This window comes from Sapajus apella, unplaced genomic scaffold, assembly GCF_009761245.1.
Source record: "Sapajus apella isolate SASKATOON/1434 unplaced genomic scaffold, GSC_monkey_1.0 scaffold90, whole genome shotgun sequence".
In the NCBI taxonomy this organism is placed as follows: Eukaryota; Metazoa; Chordata; class Mammalia; order Primates; family Cebidae; genus Sapajus; species Sapajus apella.
The window spans coordinates 1,394,742-1,413,928 of NW_022437030.1; the positions used below are offsets into that span (position 1 = coordinate 1,394,742).

At 43.6% G+C, this 19,187-nt stretch overlaps 1 protein-coding gene across 1 annotated transcript in view; it reads right to left on the reverse strand.

Moving 5' to 3' along the window:
* Positions 1-19,187, reverse strand: part of ABCC11 (ATP binding cassette subfamily C member 11) — a 76,530-nt gene that overhangs the window by 50,009 nt on the left and 7,334 nt on the right. Inside the window, exons 2-7 of the mRNA XM_032255626.1 lie at positions 17,159-17,299; positions 15,810-15,946; positions 12,416-12,574; positions 9,101-9,248; positions 6,791-7,024; positions 180-353 (exon numbers count right to left, since the gene is read on the reverse strand). Of these exons, the coding sequence (XP_032111517.1) occupies positions 180-353; positions 6,791-7,024; positions 9,101-9,248; positions 12,416-12,574; positions 15,810-15,946; positions 17,159-17,257 (951 nt within the window). The 5' untranslated portion in view covers positions 17,258-17,299. The remainder of the gene's footprint in view (positions 1-179; positions 354-6,790; positions 7,025-9,100; positions 9,249-12,415; positions 12,575-15,809; positions 15,947-17,158; positions 17,300-19,187) is intronic.

Below are 19,187 nucleotides of genomic sequence, written 5' to 3' on the forward strand. Positions count from 1 at the left end.
TTATTAACCAAATCTTGTGGCCAGAGAATAGTTTGAGTTAGGGATTGGAGCTGAATCTTAACCACAACAGATTGAACGGTCAATAAGCATCAATATTCTCACTCAAGAGTAATCCCAGATTCCAGAGCCCTGGGACTTCTGGGGCCCACCATCAAATGGGTGGCAAAGAAAGACATTACCTCCAGTGGGAAAACCAGGAGATAGCAGAAAGTGGCTATAAGTGCAGTCTGTCCAATAATGAGGTAGGAAGAAATGCAGGAGACGATCAGTGAGGAGCAGGCAATCAGTAACAGGGGGCCATAGTACACCCCTTCAAACAGGTAGTTCAAGTCACTTGTGAAGAAGCTGATGGCCTGCAAGACAGAAAATCCACAGGCACAGGTGTCACCTCCCTGGGTACCCAGAAAGGGTAGCAGGTGGCCTCTCCATGCCCTCTCCTAGAAGGAAGGCTTGAGAGGCAGGAAGGAAGAGTAGAGACAGACACCCCAAGCTCACTGTTCTCTTCTGTCTGGCTGTGTGACCCTCAAAAAGTTACTTTCCACTCTCAGCCTCAGTTTCTCCATCTGTAAAGCTGGAATAATTATACTTACTTTTTACGGGCTGTGTGAGATTTCAATGAAATAGACAGTATCTGTGCATACAGAATGTGCTCAATAAAAGGGATATTTTACTACAATGAATACTACTACTATTACTACTGTACTGACACCATGCCCGAAAGAGTTAAAGAAACCGGTAACTAACAGAAATTCTTGAGTTTGTAGGATAGCAGTCACAAAAAGAAACAACTTGCTTTAAGTCCCTATGCTTGTAAGATAACAGAACTGGCTAAAACGGAAGGAACCAGTATGGCTAACTAGAGTCTGTGCAGAACCAGCTTGCTAATGTCACAGCCTAAATTTCCACCATATGTTTCATACTAACTTCCCCTGAATTTACAAATGGGACTCATGAAGAGACATGAAGAGATCACCACATACGTGCAAGGACTTTTCAGACCCCAATCACCTACTAATCTCAGAATCCACCCCTTAAACCTTTCCTAATAAAATTACTGTCTTAAAGCCAGCATGAGGAGACAGATCTGGGCTGGACTCCTGTCTCCTTGTGAGCCAACTTGCAATAAAAAGCTTTTCTTTTCTCAAAAACCCAGTGTCAAAGTATTGGCTTCTAGCCCATCGGGCAGTGAGCCCCTTTTGCTTGGTAACACTACTAATATCTATATTCCAGAGAATTCCTTCTATTCTTCATTCGATTTTATTCATTCTACTACTAACAATAATAATAATTAAATTTTCTCCTTTTTCTTCTTTTACTATAGATTCTTCTGCCTACTTTCCTTGTCCCACATAATTGCCTGGCTTAACGCTATATAAAAAGTAACATTTGGCCAGGCACAGGGAGGCCAAGGTGGGTGGTTCACTTGGGCCCAGGAATTTGAGACCAGCCTGAACAACATGGCCAAAACTCATCTCTACAAAAAGTAGGAAAATTAGCCGGGCATGGTGGCACATGCCTGTAGTCCCAACTACTCAGGAGGCAGAGGCTGGAGGATCACTTGAGCCAGGGAGATCAAGGTTGCAATAAGCTGTAATCAGGCCACTGCACTCCAGCCTGAGCAAGAGAGTGACTCAGTCTCAAAGCAAAAACAAAAACATGAAACCTTACATTCCAAATCAGGAAATCTTTAATGAACAATTCATTAATGTGTCTAGAATCCCTTACAAAGTGATTTGCTTTTAACTTCCACCTAAACTCCTTCCAGTTTCCAGAACAAGCCCTAGTGGGAGCCTTTAAAACTTTTAAAAGTACATTAGGAAGTACACAGTGGTTTAGCCACTGTGAAGGACAATTTTAAAGTATCTTTTAAAGTTAACAATTCCACAAAACATGATCTGATGATTTCACTTTTCTGTTGAGAAACAGTCACACATGTTAGATGAAACACATAAAAGGATGTTCATTACAACACTGCCTACGCCAGCCAAACGCTGGAAACATTCAAGAAGTCATTGGGAAAGGATTAAAGAAGTTCACCCCAGGCTGTGCAAAGTGGCTCATGCCTATAATTCCAAATCTTTGGGAGGCTGAAGCAGGAAGATTGTTTGAGGCCAGGAGTTCCAGACCAGCCTGGGCAACACAGCAAGATCCCAGCTCTAAAAAAAAAAAATTAAAAATTTGCCTACCATGGTGATGCATGCCTGTAGTCCTAGCTACTCAGGAGGCTTAGAGGGGAAGATTGCTGGAACCCAGGAGGTCGAGACTGCAGTGAGTTATGATGGTACCACTGCACTCCAGCCTGGGTGACAGAGTGAGAACCTGTCTCAAACAACAACAAAGTCACCCCAGAAGTAGTAGGTAATCTTGGGTCCTGGAGTTAAACTGTCCCAGACTTGTCATTTACTAGCTGTGCAACCATAGACAAGTTATTCCACCTCTCTGTGCCTCTGTCATCTCATCAGTGAAATGGGAATAATAACACAACCTGCTTCCTCATGTTGATTTGAGAATGGTGCTAGATAATGTATATATAGCACTTTATTGGGACACGTTGAAAGTACTGTAATTATGATTCAGCATAATTGAAAAAAAAATGATGTGCTTTGACTGGGTCCCCACCCAAATCTCATCTTGAATTGAAGCTCCCACAATTTCCATATGTTGCGGGAGTGGCCCAGTGGGAGGTAAGTGAATGAGGGGGACAGGTCGTTCCCATGCTGTTCTCATGGTAGTGAATAAGTCTCACAAGATCTGATGGTTTCATAAGGTGGAGCTTCCCTACAGAAGCTCTCTTATTCTCCGTTGTCTGCTGCCGTCTAAGATGTGGCTTTTGCCTTCTGCCTTGATTGTGAGGCCTCCTCAGCCATGTGGAACTGTGAGTCCATTAATCCTCTATTCCTTTATAAATTACCAGTTCTGGGTGTCCTTATCAGCAGTGTGAAAATGGACTAATACAATTAAGGATGATCAATCTGTGCTAACTGGAAAGCTCAGTCACAATGAGCGGGAGGGAAGGCTACAAAGCAACACAAAGCTGTAGGATGTAAAAACTCCCCCAAAGGCTTTGTTCCACATTTTCTATTGGCAAAACCCAAGAGGAGGACACTATGTAAACATAGTACCATTTACAGAAAAATACACAAACACAAAATCCAATGTTTTCTATGGATAACTTGCATGTATACCTAAATGGACTATTTTTTTTGTTTTTTTTTATTGAGACTGGGTCTCACTATGTTGTCCAGGCTAGAGTACAGTGGCACAATCTCAGCTCCTGAAACCCATGGCTTCTTGGCTTAAGCCATCTTCCTGCCTCAGCCTCCCAAGTAGCCGGGACCACAGGCGCATGCCACCGTGTTCGGATAATTTTTTGTATTTTTGGTACAGACAGGATTTCGCTCTGTTGCCCAAGCTGGTTATGAACTACTGAGCTCAAGCGATTTGCCCAACTCGGCCTCCCAAAGTGCTAGGGTTATAGATGTGAGCTACCTCATCCAGTCAAAAATGTGCTTTAAAATGTCTGAGGGACACAAACCAAGTTGCTAATGGTACTAACCTCTGGGCATAGGGGAGGAAACTAGGCCTAAGGCAACTTCTATACTATTTTATTTTGTTTTCAAGGGGAATATATTCAGATCTTTAAAAAAAAATAATTTTAGTGCAAGAGAAAGGACAAAGAAATGTTTTTAAGTAAAAAAATTATTTAAAAAATTAATGTAGGCTGGGCACGGTGGCTTATGCCTGTAATCCCAGCACTTTGGGAGGCCGAGGCGAGCAGATCACCTGAGGTCAGGACTTTGAGACCAGCCTGACCAACGTGGTGAAACCCTGTCTTAAAAAAAAAAAATGTAAAAATAAAACATAGGCTGGGGGCTGTGGCTCATGCCTGTAATCCCAGCACTTTGGGAGGCCAAGGTAGGCAGATCACCTGAGGTTAGGAGTTTGAGACCAGCTGGGCCAACACAGTAAAACCCTGTCTCTACTAAAAATACAAAAGTTAGCCAGGTGTGGTGGCACACACCTGTAGTCCCAGCTACTTGGGAGGCTGAGGCAAGAGAATCACTTGAATCCACGAGGCAGAGGTTGCAGTGAGCTGAGATCCCGCTATTGCATTCCAGCCTGGGCAACAAAAGGGAAACTCAAAAATAAATAAATAAATTTAATTTAATTAAAACGTATTTAAGCAACAGCCTAGAAATCCTTATTACAGAAATTACTTCCATCTACACTCTCAGATGGACCGTTTTGTTTTACACTTCTATGAAAATGTTTGAGGAAGCTGGGTTTTGCATACAGCAGGTGCTCAGAATAAACAGAAAGGAACCAAGCTAGGCCTTAGTGCAGGGCTCCGTAGTGAGGCAGGTGAATGCCAGGGTTGAAGACCTGGATTCTGCAGCTAGGCATTGTGTCCAAATTCAGGCTCCAGCACTTAGCAATCACATGACCTTGTACAAGTTACCTTGCCTTGCCTCCGTTTCCTCCTTTGTGACAATGGGGACAATAACAGAACCTGCCACACAAAAGGGATGTTAGAGGACTGGGCAAGCCAATGTAAGTAATGCGCTTGGAGCCGTGTATGGCTAAGAGTCAGTTAGGGGTGTTTACCATGACTTTACTGAGACAAACGGGGAGATCCTTTAGCTGTCCGTCAAGTGCAGGAGGACAGTGGAGCTCAAGCCCTAACGGAAACGAACACTAGTTGTACAGCTTACACCTGTTAACCACTACCCGATGCCTACATGCTTTATATGTACAAACTCACGGAATCCTACAAGACAACAATCCTATGAGGTTGGTTCTATTATTACTCCACAGCTTCAGAGAGGCTGAACAAGTTACCTAAGGCCACAGAACCAATAAACTGGTGAACAATGATAAAAACCATGATGATTCTAATAAATACCTAATGTTTGTTAGTGCTTGCATTTCTGGAACGCTTCTACTTGATGGCAATGAATAATTCAGTGGATGTTTTTGGAACATCTGTTCTGTGTAATTGAGGTGCTGGGCCTTTTGAGGGACAGAGTGGTGAATCTGAAATGGTTTGTGTCTTTGAAGGGGGCTCATATTAGTAAAGCAGCCAGATTTGTGCAAAAAGAACTGCAAATGCTTAGCAGGGAATGGCAGCAGAGGGTGAGGTTTGGAGATCCCGTCATGGAGGAGAGGAAAACTAAACGAGGTCTTGAAGGATGAGTGGGATTTTTAAGGGCTGAGGGTGGGAGTGACGTGAAAGTCACCAGGAGGTGGACACGTTGGGTGTATTTGGGGACTGGAGGTTAGCCTAGCCTGGGATGAAGTCAATCTAGGGCTCAAGGAAGTGACATGGAAGAGATGAGGCTGGAAAGGGGCTAATGGCAGATCACAAAGAGGTTTGGCTTAAAGGAAAGGAGACAAAGCAGTGTTGCCTTTTCCAAAAATAAAAGTATTTGTTTCAATATCAAAGTAACCCACAACCCTGGAGGCAATTGATAAACCACAGAAAAATGGAGAAATTGAAATGAAATAGATGAAATCCCTGTATTCCCCATGACTATAGGTCCTAAGTTGGGGTATCTTCTTCCATTTCTGTCAATGCTTATTTGTGTTATCTTGTGGGAAAAAAAAAAAAAAAAAAGAGAGAGAGAGAGCAAGAATGGACAATAACAATGACCAGGTAGGCAAAAAGATTCCTTTTTGGCAGACAAGGAAATTAAAACTCTGAGATGTTACCTAGAATTGCTTTTCCTAGATTTCCCTAAGCCATCAAGTCTTCCCACACCCTCACCCTCAGGTTGGCTGAGCGGATGCACTTTCCGACTTGCTTCTACTTGAGATTTGTCTTTTTGTTCAGGGGCCTAATCCCAGCACCTAGAACGGAATCTGGCTCAGAATAGGCCCCAGTAACTATCTGGTTTGTGTGTGCGCGGCGTGTGTGTGTGTATGCACGTGTGTGTTTGAGACAGGGTCTCACTCTGTTACCTAGGCTGGAGTGCAGTGGTGTAATCATAGCTCACTGCAGGCTTGAACTCTTGAGCTCAAGCGATCCTCCTGCCTTAGCTTCTCGAGTTGCTGGGACTATAGGTACAAACCACCACACCTGGCTAATTTTTTTTTGTTGTTTTGTTTTTGTTTTGAGACAGGGTATCACTCTGTTGCCCAGGCTGAAGTACAGTGGCATGATCATGGTTCACTGCAGCCTTGGCCTCCCTGGGCTCAGATGATCCTCCCACCTCAGCCTCCTGAGTAGCTGAATCTACAGGCATGCACCACCATGTCCAGCCAATTTTTTTTTTTTTTTTTTTTTTTTGCAGGGTGGGAGGTAGAGATAGGGTTTTGTCATATTGCCCAGGCTAGTCTCAAACTCCTGGATTCAAGCACTCCTCCTGCCTTGGCCTCCCACAACTGGGGTCACAAGGCATGAGCCACCGCAGATGGCTGATTTTTATTCGTGTGTGTGTGTGTTCTTTTTTTTGGTAGAGACAGGGTCTTTCCATGTTGCCCAAGCTAGTCTCGAACTCCTGACTTAGGCAATCCTCCTGCCTGGGCCTCTCAAAGCTCCTACTTGTTGAATGAATGGATAAATCCTCTCTAGTCTCTGAATGTAAGTGGTGTTTCCTGCACTATTGTTGGCCTGCTTTCATAACCCAGAGGCAATTGTTGATGGTTATCCACACTCAACCTAGGAATTATTTCTTTTCTCTTTCTTCTTCTTCTCCTAACCCCCTTTTCTCCCTCTCTTGGCCCCCAGGGCAGTGATGTCTGGAGGAGGAGTAGGGAAGTCGTCCTGGAATAGGCAGTCTCAGCCACTTACCTCTCCCGAGGTGATGTGCGTTAGAGATCTAAATTGAATGAGCTTCTCAAAGGCAAAGGAAGAAACAGCTGTTCGGAACCTGATGGCTGTGCGCTGGTTGATGATCCAACTGGAGCACAGACTCAGAGACTTCACACATTCGACGAAAAAAAGAGCTAAGCCGAGTCCCACCCCGTGGACAACATTCCCCGACTGCTCTTCTGAATATTCCAGGATCTTTGGTACAATCAATGTCTACAAGGAAATGGAAGTTTGGATCATTCAGACTGCCCCCCAAAAACATGTTTGATATTTTGTTGCTGGAAGAAGGGTTGGAAGGTCTGATTCATGCTGGGGATTTGTTGAAGGATCAAAACTGACTTAAGCACAATCCTGCCCTCAAGAAGGTTACATACAGTGCAGTTGGAGGAGATTTAGGAGTTCAACTGAGCCAGTTCTGAAACCTTAGGTGGCTCTGTCCCGGTCCTGACAGGAGACGGGGGCCCACACAAAACAGTGATTTAGGAGGTAACACAGTGGCTTTACAAAGGTGTGGGCAGAATTTAGGAAATCCAACAAGGCCTGGTGGAGCACCACGGAGCTGGTGACAGCAACAAACATGGCTCCCTTAGGCCTAAGGGACAAAGGCAGGGAGAGGTTCTGGAGCACAGGAGGGGTTAGGCATGCAGAGAGGGTCGGGACAGAAGCTCTGGTCACCAGCCTCCAGGGACAGGGAGAGAGGCCGCCCAGGGAATACTATCCTGACCTCATCTTCTCCCTCCCTCCAGTCTCTCCTATTGGAATCTCCCACTAGTCAACCCCAACCAGAAGCCAGAGAGCAATGGGGGCCCATTAATGTGATCCATACTAGGTGAACAGGGCAGGGTGGAAAATGATGGAGAGTGGATCTAAAAGACCCAACATCTGTCACCCAACTCAGTTATCTTCATTCTGTCATCGACTGCTGTTTCTTCCTGATTTACATTCACCTCCCCTTAGCCGGTACTGTAAGGCCGGCTGCCTCGCAGAGGGTCGAATGGACACATCCATCTCTTTCCGCGCCTGATAACTGAGTCATCACCCCCGCACCCGCCTCCGCATACCAGACCCAAGCCCACATTCAGCACTAAATTATGCATTCAACCCCCAGCCCGCTGTTGATAAACCCTGCAGGAAAATTTTTTTGAGGAAGCCCCATCAGACCCTGCCCGGCAGCAGTCTGCCCCCGCACAAGGCCCGCTTACCCAAGGTCCCACCCACCTACCTATAACCACTAACTCCAGGCATTTCCTGCTTCTTAATAGCCAATAAGATTTCCTTCACTTTGTTTCTCCAACAGCCAATCAAGGCCCACTTACCCAAAGTCCTGCCCACCTACCAATGGCAACTAGTTTCAGGCACTTCCTGCTTCCAAACAGCCAATAAAATTGCCTTTGCTTTGTTTCCCCAATAGCCAATCAATCGCCTTCCCTTCCCATAAAACCCCATGACCTAAATAGCCAGGTGCGACTTCTTTAGCCCCTTCCTGGACCAGAGAACCTGGACAGGGAGTTGAATAAACTGGCTTCTCATTTTCTCATACTTGCCTCAGTTTCCTCATTTTACATCAGCAATAAACCTTACAGGTACCAGTGCCTCAGTTTTCTTCTGGGAAGACTCCCAACTCCCCTGTTGCATGCAGTCTAGACTGGACTGTCAATCAAAGTGCCCCACTTCTTCTGGCCAACCAGTGATCATGTGACCCCAGCTGGCCAATCAGATTCTTCCTCTGATTTGAGACTCTTGGGCTCAGGAACTGGAGAATAATGGGAAATAGAGCCCATTCATCCCCACCATGGTACCTGGAGAAGGCCATTATTTCCTGCTACCTACATTCCCACAGTTGCTCAAGCATTTCTCAGAGGAACTAACATGTACTGAACCAGGCCATGTTCTAAGTGCTTTATGTTCTTATCTCATTTAATGTTATCCTATGAGGCAGCTCTCTGTTTTACATGCAAGGGTTTCCATAAGGTCTACACCTAAGGGCGCCATTGGATTCCATGAGGAAACCAAGGCACAGAGAGAGTGACTACACTGCCCGAAGTTACCCAGCAGCTAAGTGGCAGGGACATGGTTTGAACCCAAGCAGTGGCTACAGGGCCCCTCCTTGGTGGTTAGCTACCCCTAACCACGATGCTCTACTGCCCTCAAAAAGTCTTCATTTTCTAGACAACAGCTGAAAGATAAATGCATCCCCCACTCCTGGTATGGACTTGAACATGCCCCCAGTTCCATTTCTAAACCTCTGAAGCCTAGAGTCCTCCAAGCCTCACCAAATCCGCCACTTACTGGCCCGAGGACAGCGGTAACGCTGAAGCAGAAACCCAGAAACATATCCAAAATCATCCTTGTTCTCTGGAACCTCATCATCACCCGAAATATTGAAGCTTTTTCAATCCCTCGCCTTGAGACTTCTTCTTCCCAAAGGCGGCGAAGCCTTGAAAAGAGGAAAATGGAACTGGTGGAATCTCTTTGCTTGTGACACAAAAACATCCTAGTTCTTGCTAGCCAACATTTTGTTGCTGAAATTTTCAAACATAACAAAATAGAACAATGTAGGAATCTTCTGAGTACTCATCCCCCTTCTTCCAGAATTAAAAACGTTTGACACTTTTGTTTCATGTCTCCTCCCTTTGTCTTTTGTTTCTTGGAGGATTTGAAGCAAACCTCAGTCATCGTATCATTTTATCTATAAATGCTTCACTGTGTATCTCTTTCAGATAAGTCCCTTTAAAAAACCATAGCAACAAAGCTGGGCACAGTGGCCCATGCCTGTAATCCCAGCACTTTGGGAGGCCAAGGCAGGTGGATCACTTGAGGTCAGGAGTTCAAAATCATCCTGGTCAACATGGTGAAACCCCGTTTCTACTAAAAATACAAAAATTAGGCATGGCGGTGTGCGCCTGCAATCCTAGCTACTCAAGAGGCTGACACAGGAGAATCACTTGAACCCAGGAAGCAGAGGTTGCAGTGAGTCGAGATTATGCCACTGCACTCCAGCCTAGGTGACTGGGGAAAAAAAAAAAAAAAAAACAACACATAGTAACAATAAAAATAACACCACAGTAACAATAATTACTTAATGGCATTTAATGCCCAGTCTGCACTGAAATTTCTCTACTTATTTAAAAATGTCTTTATAAAGTTAATTTCTCTGAATCAAGATCCAAACAAGGTCCACACATTGCATCTAAAGGAGAAATCTGATAGCGCTCTTGCGTTGCATTTTAATCTGTAAGCATTTCCCCTTGTCTGCATTTCTATGCATGTATTTGTTGGAGAAACTGATTTTTATTCATCCTGTTGGATCTCCCACACTCTGGACTGAACTGATCTCATATCCATGGTGTTGTCTAACATAATTGTTGATCCCCTGTGCTTCCTAATAAACTGGTCATTAGACCCAAGGCTTAATGAAATCCAGAATTCATGCCATTTGGGAAAAAAATGTTAAAAGGTGATATAGTGTACTCCCTGTCGCCTCACATCAGAAGCCACATGATGTCTGGTTCCCACCTTAGGAATGTTGGCGTGTGTCAGCCTGACTCCTTCATTATCAAATTCTCCAACACTGATGACCACTGCCTAGTACCACCTCCACTAGTGCTGGAAAAATGGAGTTTTCTAATTCTTCCATTCTTCCTGTATTTAGTAGTTTGGGAAATACAGTCAGACCTTATCTTTAAAACAAAAATAAAAACGAAGTGATTGGCCGGGCGCGGTGGCTCATGCCTGCAATCCCAGCCAAGCTGGGCGGATCACGAGGTCAAGAGATCGAGACCATCCTGGCCAACATGGTGAAACCCCGTCTCTACTAAAAATAAAAAATTAGCTGGGTGTGGTGGCACACACCTGTGGTCCCAGCTGCTCGGGAGGCTGAGGCGGAAGAATCACTTGAACCCAGGAGGTGGAGGTTGCAATGAGCTGAGATTGCGCCACTGCACTCCAGCCTGGCAACAGAGCAAGACTCCATCTCAAAAAAAAAAAAAAAAAAAAAGGAGTGATTGCAAAACTGTTTGTGAACAGACATTGTGAGTAATGCAATTAAAAAGAGAATCAGTGAACTGGAAGAGAACGGAAGGAAATCAGGAATGGTTAGAGAAGAACAAGCTAACTCACATTTATTTAGCTGGTTACCTACTAAGCATCAAGTGTTTTTCCAGGTACTTTATTACTATAATTATTATTATTTTAAGATGGAGTCTCACTCTGTCACCCAGTCTGGAGTGCAGTGGCGTGATCTCGGCTCACTGCAACCTCTGCCTTCCAGGTTCAAGTGATCCTCCAGGTACTTTAAAAATTGAATTTATTACCTCTTTTGTTTCTTGCAACAATCCTATGAAGGACCATGAAATAAATTTATGATCCACTATTTTATACACAAAGACACAGGGCCCAGAAAGGGAAACTTGTCTGATATCACAGGTGGTAAGAGGTGAGAACCTGACCAATATCTGGCATTTTCCAAAAAGCATTTCCTGGAACCATTTCTTTTTTTCTTGCCAAATAAGTCTGAGAAGGAATGGATCAAAGTTTACCCATTTTCTATATTCCATGTAAAAACATGTGCCTTCAATATGTTCAGTTGGTTTATAAATCTCCAACACCTGGCTGTAATACAACATTTCATGAACTCCCCTGACGACTGAAGGCTCTTTTTAGGGAGGCTCTTATGAAACTATAATTTCCAGAAAACATTTGGAAACTTTTGTTTTCCACCTGGTATCTCTCATGAAGCACTAGAGGTAGGAACATGAATATAGGACCTTTAAAATCATATAATCACATATTCATATTCTTCCACTTTTGGTCCTCATATTAACTTGTGTGGTGGGTGGTGCAAGAAATTTAATCACACCGTTAGTTAGTGGTGGTTTGAGCATTGGGAGACTGGGCCACTTACCCAAATGTCTCTGTTGTCACTCAGTGTCACTGTTGAATGCCTGATCCAGAAGAGAGAATGAAATGGGACTAGAGGTGGTCATTTCTAACTTTTTTGGGCCAGGCATGGTGGCTCACGCCTGTAGCTCCAGCAATTTGGGAGGCCGAGGCAGGTGGATCACCGGAGGTCAGGAGTTCAAGACAAGCCTGGCCAACATGGTGAAGCCCCATTTCTACTAAAAATACAAAAATTAGCTAGGCATGGTGGCAAAGGCCTGTAATCCCAGCTACTTGAGAGGCTGAGGCAGGAGAATTGCTTGAACCCAGGAGGCGGAGATTGTGGTGAGCCGAGATCGCGCCATTGCACTCCAGCCTGGGTAACAAGAGCGAAACTCCGTCTCCAAAAAAATAAATAAATAAATAAAATTTAAAAATAAAAAATAAATAACTTTCTTGGGTTCACAAGCCTTTTGGTAAGTCTGATTAGAAATGTGAATTCTTGCTCCAGAGAAAGAGCTCCAGCCCATATGTACAAAATATGTATACCATTTTAGGTGATTCATGAACCTCAGGTTAGGAGACCTCACTTAGTGTGAGGCTTCTTGTTATAGGAAGAGCCAAGTCTGGAATGGTCCCTCCCTACCACCCTTAAGCATCTCTGGTCATCGTCCCACCAAGAGATGGTCTTTAACCTGTCCATTGGCTTGCCCAGCACAGCTTCACCTTTGGACATTTTTGTCTGAGGCATCGTGGACTGACAGTGGCGGGATGCTGTTCTCGTCTAAGCGATTCTGGAAGCCTTGGATCATGAACGGGGTGAGCCATGAAACGGTGAAGTAGGAGAACAGACCAGCATTGTCCAAGGGATGGGGGGCAGGAAACCTAGCAGAGGGGCCACAGGGATAAGAATGAAGTCAGGATCAAGATTTTGCAAGGATGAACGATAACCATGGAAAAACACAAGAGAGTCACCCAGATCTACACACAAGCATGTTTTCATGACTCTTATTTGTAAGTAGAAAATCATAAACAACAAAAATACCCATTAACTGAGGAATTATTTAAACAAAAAAGAGAGAAATTATGATCTACCCATACTATGAAATGCAACGTAGATGTTTTGTTTTGTTTTGTTTTAATAGGGTTTGTTTATGGGTAGAACACAGGAAGAGTTCCAAGCAAGAAATAAAAAAAGGCAACATTCAGATTAAAAACTCAGTGTTGGCCAGGCGCGGTGGCTTATGCCTGTAATCCCAGCACTTAGGGAGGCTGAGGCGGATGGATCACCCGAGGTCAGGAGTTCAAGACCAGCCGGGCCAACATAGTAAAACCCTATATCTACTGAAAATACAAAAATTAGCCGAGTATGGTAATGCACACACCTGTAATCTAGCTACTTGGGAGGCTGAGGCACGAGAATCACTTGAACCTGGAGGCAGAGGTTGCAGTGAGCTGAGATCATGCCACTGCACTCCAGCCTGGGAGACAGAGTGCGACTCCGTCTCAAAACCAAAAAAATAAAAGAAAAAAATGCTTGGCATTTTTTTTACATATATAAAAAAGGAAGAAAGGAGGGAAAGCAGACAAACAGTATGTACATTTATATCAAACTTCTGATAGTGGTTGACTTTGAAGAAGGTGTCAGAGTTGGCAAAGGAATAGGAAGAGAGAGTCTCATAGCTTTAATTCTTCTGTGAAACTTTTGCAAACAATAAAATTGAATACATACATAAATAAAGATGTTAAGGTATTATCTTTAAGAATAATTTACAAATACCCAACATGATTAAATTATGGCGTTGGGATTATGTGTATTTTTTTACTTTTTTTTTTTTTTTCAAAATTGTCTTTAAGGTTATGTGTCCCAATGGGAAGAAAATGCAATTTGAAAACAGTCTTGAGGAGAAAGATGGGAAGATGAAAATGCCGAACTCATGATATTTCTTTTTGGGGGGTAGGGGAGAGGGGCTATGACAACTTTTCTCCACCCTTTTATATTCTCACGGCACTGGGCTGTGAGTTCTTGACAAGGCTGGCCACATGCCCTTGCCAGGGATATTGGAGCAAGGAGTGGGTGAGGGGAGGGCAAGAGATCGTACCATTTGCGATCACAAAAGATAGGGCAAGACCTGTGAGTCAGTGCCAGTATCTCAAAGTCCCAACAGAAACAATGTATTTACTTAAACCGAGGTTACCCAGGAGAACAAAACACCAAGGTTCTTTGTTCTTGGTGGAGATAACATTAATTCAATATGGTAACAATGCAACTCGTATTGACAGAGGCTTAGATTTTAAAAATGGGAAAACAAATGCAGTTTGTTGATAGATGAAATCTTAGAAAACATGTTAGAGAGAAGGGGAAATGGAAAATACAAAATGAACTTTTGGTGATGAAAAGCTGGAGTCAGACTAGCGGAGCGTTAAGGTCTTGTCAGTAAATGACAAATAGATGAGCGTGTGCATGCTTACAGGAACGTGATTCTGTACAGCCCCTGAAAGCAAAGCTGTATTAAGTTAGAAAGCAACTTCGTCCTAAATTATAAAGTATTACTATGTTGCTTTAGTATTTATTACAATAAAAAGGGTTTGAAATATAGCTGTTCTTTATGCATAAAATACACAGCTAGAACCATCACTGCTTGAAAAAGAAACAAAAACAAACTCATACTGAATGGCTGTTTCCCTATCCCAAAGATATCTCAATCTGACTTTATATGGCTACACTAAAGAATGTAGTATGCTTAGCTTTCCATTTGCATGACGTGTGGTATGGATGATATTTTAAATTGAAAAGTTCGTTTTACATTATTTATACAGGGAAGACCGTTTTCAGTTCTTTTGATATTATACATAGTCTTTTATGTAATCTACTGGCATATGTTTTGTTAACTGTTTAATGACTGGATATTTTCCACCAACTTTTGAAATAAAAATGAGTGTTTTATACTTGTACATCGTTTTAAAGTCTATTTAAATTGCCTGACCAGGTGTGGCAGCTCACATCTGTAATTCCAGCACTTTGCGAGGCCAAGGCAGGTGGATCACTTGAGGTCAGGAGTTTGAGACCAGCCTGGCCAACATGGTGAAACCCATCTCTACTAAAGATATAAAAATTAGCCAGGCATGGTGGTGGGCGCCTGTAATCCCAGCTACTTGGGAGGCTGAGGTAGGAGAATCACTTGAACCTAGGAGGTAAAGGTTGTAGTGAGCTGAGATCACACCACTACACTCCAGCCTGGGCAACAGAGTGAGACTCCATCTCAAAAAAAAATTAAAACGAACAAACAAAATTGTTATGCGACTTTTTTCTGTTAAACATGGAAAGCAATTTGGGGACGATTACATTAAACTATGATTGATTCGGGGAAACACACTGAATTTCTTTTATTCTTAAATTTAAGGCTAACATCCTAGGGCTTTCCTGTGGCTCCTATCTGCTCTTATAACCAAGGCCAGTATCCTTAACGTGGCCTTTGAGAACCTGCCTGATCCACTGTCATCTGCCTGCCTCTGAAGCTTCACCTCATGCCACGCTCACATTGCACAAGACTCTCCAGCAACATTGGCCTCCTGGGCACGTCACACTGTGTTCCTTGCACCTCCAGGTAAGGCTGTCCCACATGCTGTTCCCCGATCATTCTTCTTCTGCTCTTGCTTAGGAAACTCTTGTTCACCATCTAGGAGTCACTCAGCTTAAGCCACTCAGAACCTATCAAGTTGTCACCATTCTCTTGTCCCTCAAAACTTGCATACTTCTTCACAGCACCTTTCTCAAGCAGCTTGTAATCACATTCATTTATAGGTTTATTTGCTTATTGTCTTTCTCTCCCACGTGAGGTCCATGATGGCAAAGGTTGCCTCTGTTTTGCTCACTGTTCCTCCCCTGTGCTGTAGCACAGTGCCTGGCACATGTAGGTGCTCAATGGTCCTTTCTGAATGAATGAATAATGAATGAATGACTGTGATGATGGTATCTCCCTGATGTGCCTCAGGCTGCTCTGAAGGGATTTGGCTCTGTAGGGACATAGTTATGCAACCTTTGGGAGAGGTCTAGTTGAGAAGGTTGGCGTTATCCTGGTGGATACAGCCTTCCTCCCCTCCCCCAGTCAGGACTCACCTTGGCTTGGGACGGAAGGGAATCATGGTTCTCCAGGCAGCATCATACTTTCCCCACGGTGGGACACCTGCCCTCCCCGGGGCCTCAGGATTTCTCTCTTGCTGATTCCAGGGGCCGTATGGGACAGTGTAGGTTTTCTTGGAAAAGAGAAACAAAAGAGCATCAGTTTCAAATCTCATAAATTCTGTCCTGAGGGAATGTAGGACCAGATACTCATGGTGAGATAGATGGTTCCACATCCTGCTTTCTAAAGAAAGGCTTCCACACCAGGAAAAAGCCGGGGGTCCAAGAGTCAGGGCAACTGGGTCCCAGCATGCACTCTGCCCCGCATTTGCTGAGTGAGTCTGGTCAAGTCACTCTATGTCTTTGAATTTTTATCTTACAGTAAATAATTTAGACAGGAACAAAGGGTGCCATAATTGCCTGCAGAATGAGAGACTAAGTCACTCTCTGAGGGTAAATCTACTAAAAAGAAACCAATAAGTAAAAAAGTCATCCTGAAATATTATGTTTCCCTTTTGACAACTAAAATAAAAGGACAAGTAATTTTTAGGATTTCATATAGAATAAATAATACTATTTTAAAAGCACATCAGGGACTAACAGAAAGAGATTCAGATTAGCGGTTACATCAGGTAGGGAGAGTTGGAAAATGAGATGGGGGAAGACCAGTTACTGCATGTGATTGTCAAGGTCCAAGCTGGTGTGTTGGTGATGGGTTTGCAGATGCTTATTATTATTATAAGTTAATGCATAGATAAATAGATAGTAGATGATAAATAGATATAGAGATAGATACTATCTGATCTCTATACAATCTTATGCATAGAGACATGCATAAACTGTGAAGATGTGTCATGATGATGGATTATAATTGAGATAGTTTTTGAAAGCCTGAGGTCCATTTGAAAAAAATCAAGGGTAGCTGAGTGGGGTGGCTCATGCTTATAATCTCAGTGATTTGGGAGGCCAAGACAGGAGGATCGTTTGAGGCCAGGAGTTCAAGACCAGCCTGGGCATCACAGGAGATCCCCTTTTCTATGAAAAGAATTTAAAATTAGCTGGGTGTGGTGGTATGTGCCTGTAGTCCCAGCTACTCAGGGGGCTGAGGTGGGGGAATCACTTGAACCCAGGAAGCTTCATTGAGCTATGACATTGCCACTGTACTCCAGCCTGGGTGACAAAGCAAGACCCTGAGTCAAAAGAGAGAGAGAGAGAGAGAAAAGAAAAAAGAAAAAAATTCAAGAGTAAATAAATATGGGACAAAATTGTTTGACCTAGTTTATGACCATGGAGAATATTCTGCCAACTCAATTTCCTGGTGTGCTGATGTTAAGAGATTTACTTACATAACTAAGTCCTGAAACCATGTCATCACCTATGTCCATGCCAAGATTCACGAGGCCACCAGAAGAGTTGGGCATCCAGTATGTCCTCTTCCTAGTCATTTTCAGTTCCTGCCAATTCTTCGTTTCCCAGAATCAGAGAATCTGAAAAGACAGCAGGAGTTAGAAGCAGCTTAGGTCCAGCCTTGAGCAGCCAGGAAAGGGGGCATCACCCTGCAGGGAGCACTTTGGGGCCATGCAGAGGTTTGGGTCCCTGCTTTTTCTTCTCTTTAGCATGTGCTTGATCCCTCTTTTTAAACATCTTCTTAGACCTCAGCCCCAAATCACTGAGAGAAACCTTCTCTAACCACCTCCACAACCTACCCCTAACATCACACCACTGATCCTAGCCAATCTCCTTTGGTCTATCAAAGCCCGGGTCATAAAATCATGCTTCTTGTTTTATCCCAGTCTGTAACTGTGTATTTGCTTGAATCATTATTTGTTCAGACTTCATTCATGCACTACACAGAGAGCCTCACAAGGACAGGGACATGTCTGCTTTGCTCGCTGTTGAATTTCTGGGGCCTGGAAAATGCTGGGAGGTGCTCAATAAATGAATGATGAATGGACACATACATGAATGAAAGGAACATCATTTCCCATTCTTTCACTCTTAGTTTCACAGACCCCAGAGGGAATCTGGGCACAAGTTAGGAAACTTAAATAATAAAGGATTTTTTAAAAAGTAATATGCCATTCATATTTGTTTTTCTGAGTATGTGACTCATTCCCTGGTTGATTTAGAACATTCACGTGCCTGGTGCAGGAGTGGAGGTGGTAATTAGGAATGTTCTGAAGAGATGGAAAGAGAAATAGAGTGTGCAGCAGAGCCAGGACCATGGGGGTACAGCCTGTGATCCCCAGGGCCCCACACTCAGAAGGGCCTCAGACTTAATTTAATGGTTTTCTGTTGCCATCTTGAAATTCTTAATAAATTTGAACAAGACAACTCACATTTTCATTTTCATTTTGCACTGGGACCCACAGTTATGTAGTTGGCCCTGGTGTTCAGATGCAGTTTTTACCACTCAAATACTGAGGCTGGGCATGGTGGCATGCACCTGTAATTTTGGGAGGCTGAGGTGGGAGGACTGCTTGAGCTTAGGAGTTCAAGACCAGCCTGGGCAATATGGTGAAACCCTGTCTCTACCAAAAATAAAAAATTAGCTAGATGTCGTGGTGCATGCTTGTGGTCCCAGCTACTTGAGAGACTGAGGCAGAAGAATAATTTGATTCTGGAAGGTAGAAGTTGCAATGAGCCGAGATTGTGCCACTGTACTCCAGCCTGGGGAACAGAGCAAGACCCCATCTCAAAAAACAAAACAAACATTCAAATATTGGATTGCACTTCAAGCAAATATACTGCAAGCTAACCCATTACTTTCGGAGAAGTTTCTCTAAATTTCTTTGTTCCACTCCCTCCCATCCCACTTCCTTTTACCAAATCACAACCAGATCTGGTAGAGTCAGTTACTGGAATTTTCCTGCAGACCATATAAGATAGACTTCCCAGCCATGGCACCAGGCCATAGGCTTACTTGCCATGTAGTGGTAGAATGTGGATACTTCAGGGATTATAGAAAAGAGAAAAGAGAGAGAAGGAGGCATATTAGTTAAGGGAGAGTGGCCCATACTCTTTACAGCTCTGGCAAGAAGACTGGCTGCCATGAACCAGCCTGGAATATAGATACATTAAAGTAGAACTGGCATGATTCAGTAGAAGGAGGCCTCAGCGGGTAGGGCCACGGTATATTGCTGTATGGTGTATTCACACACAAAGATCCCCAGGAAAGGGGATAGAGCAGGAGGTGGAGGCAGCAAGTCACATCCTCACAAAGGGCTGACTCAGTGCTGTACTGATAAATGTTTGTATCTGTAATAAACCTGTGATTGCACTGGTGATTAAGTATAGTTCCAACGCTACCTGACACTTTGCTCTATGTTAACAAGTAAGAGGAAAGTGCAATACCAGAGATGTATGTTGGTTGAC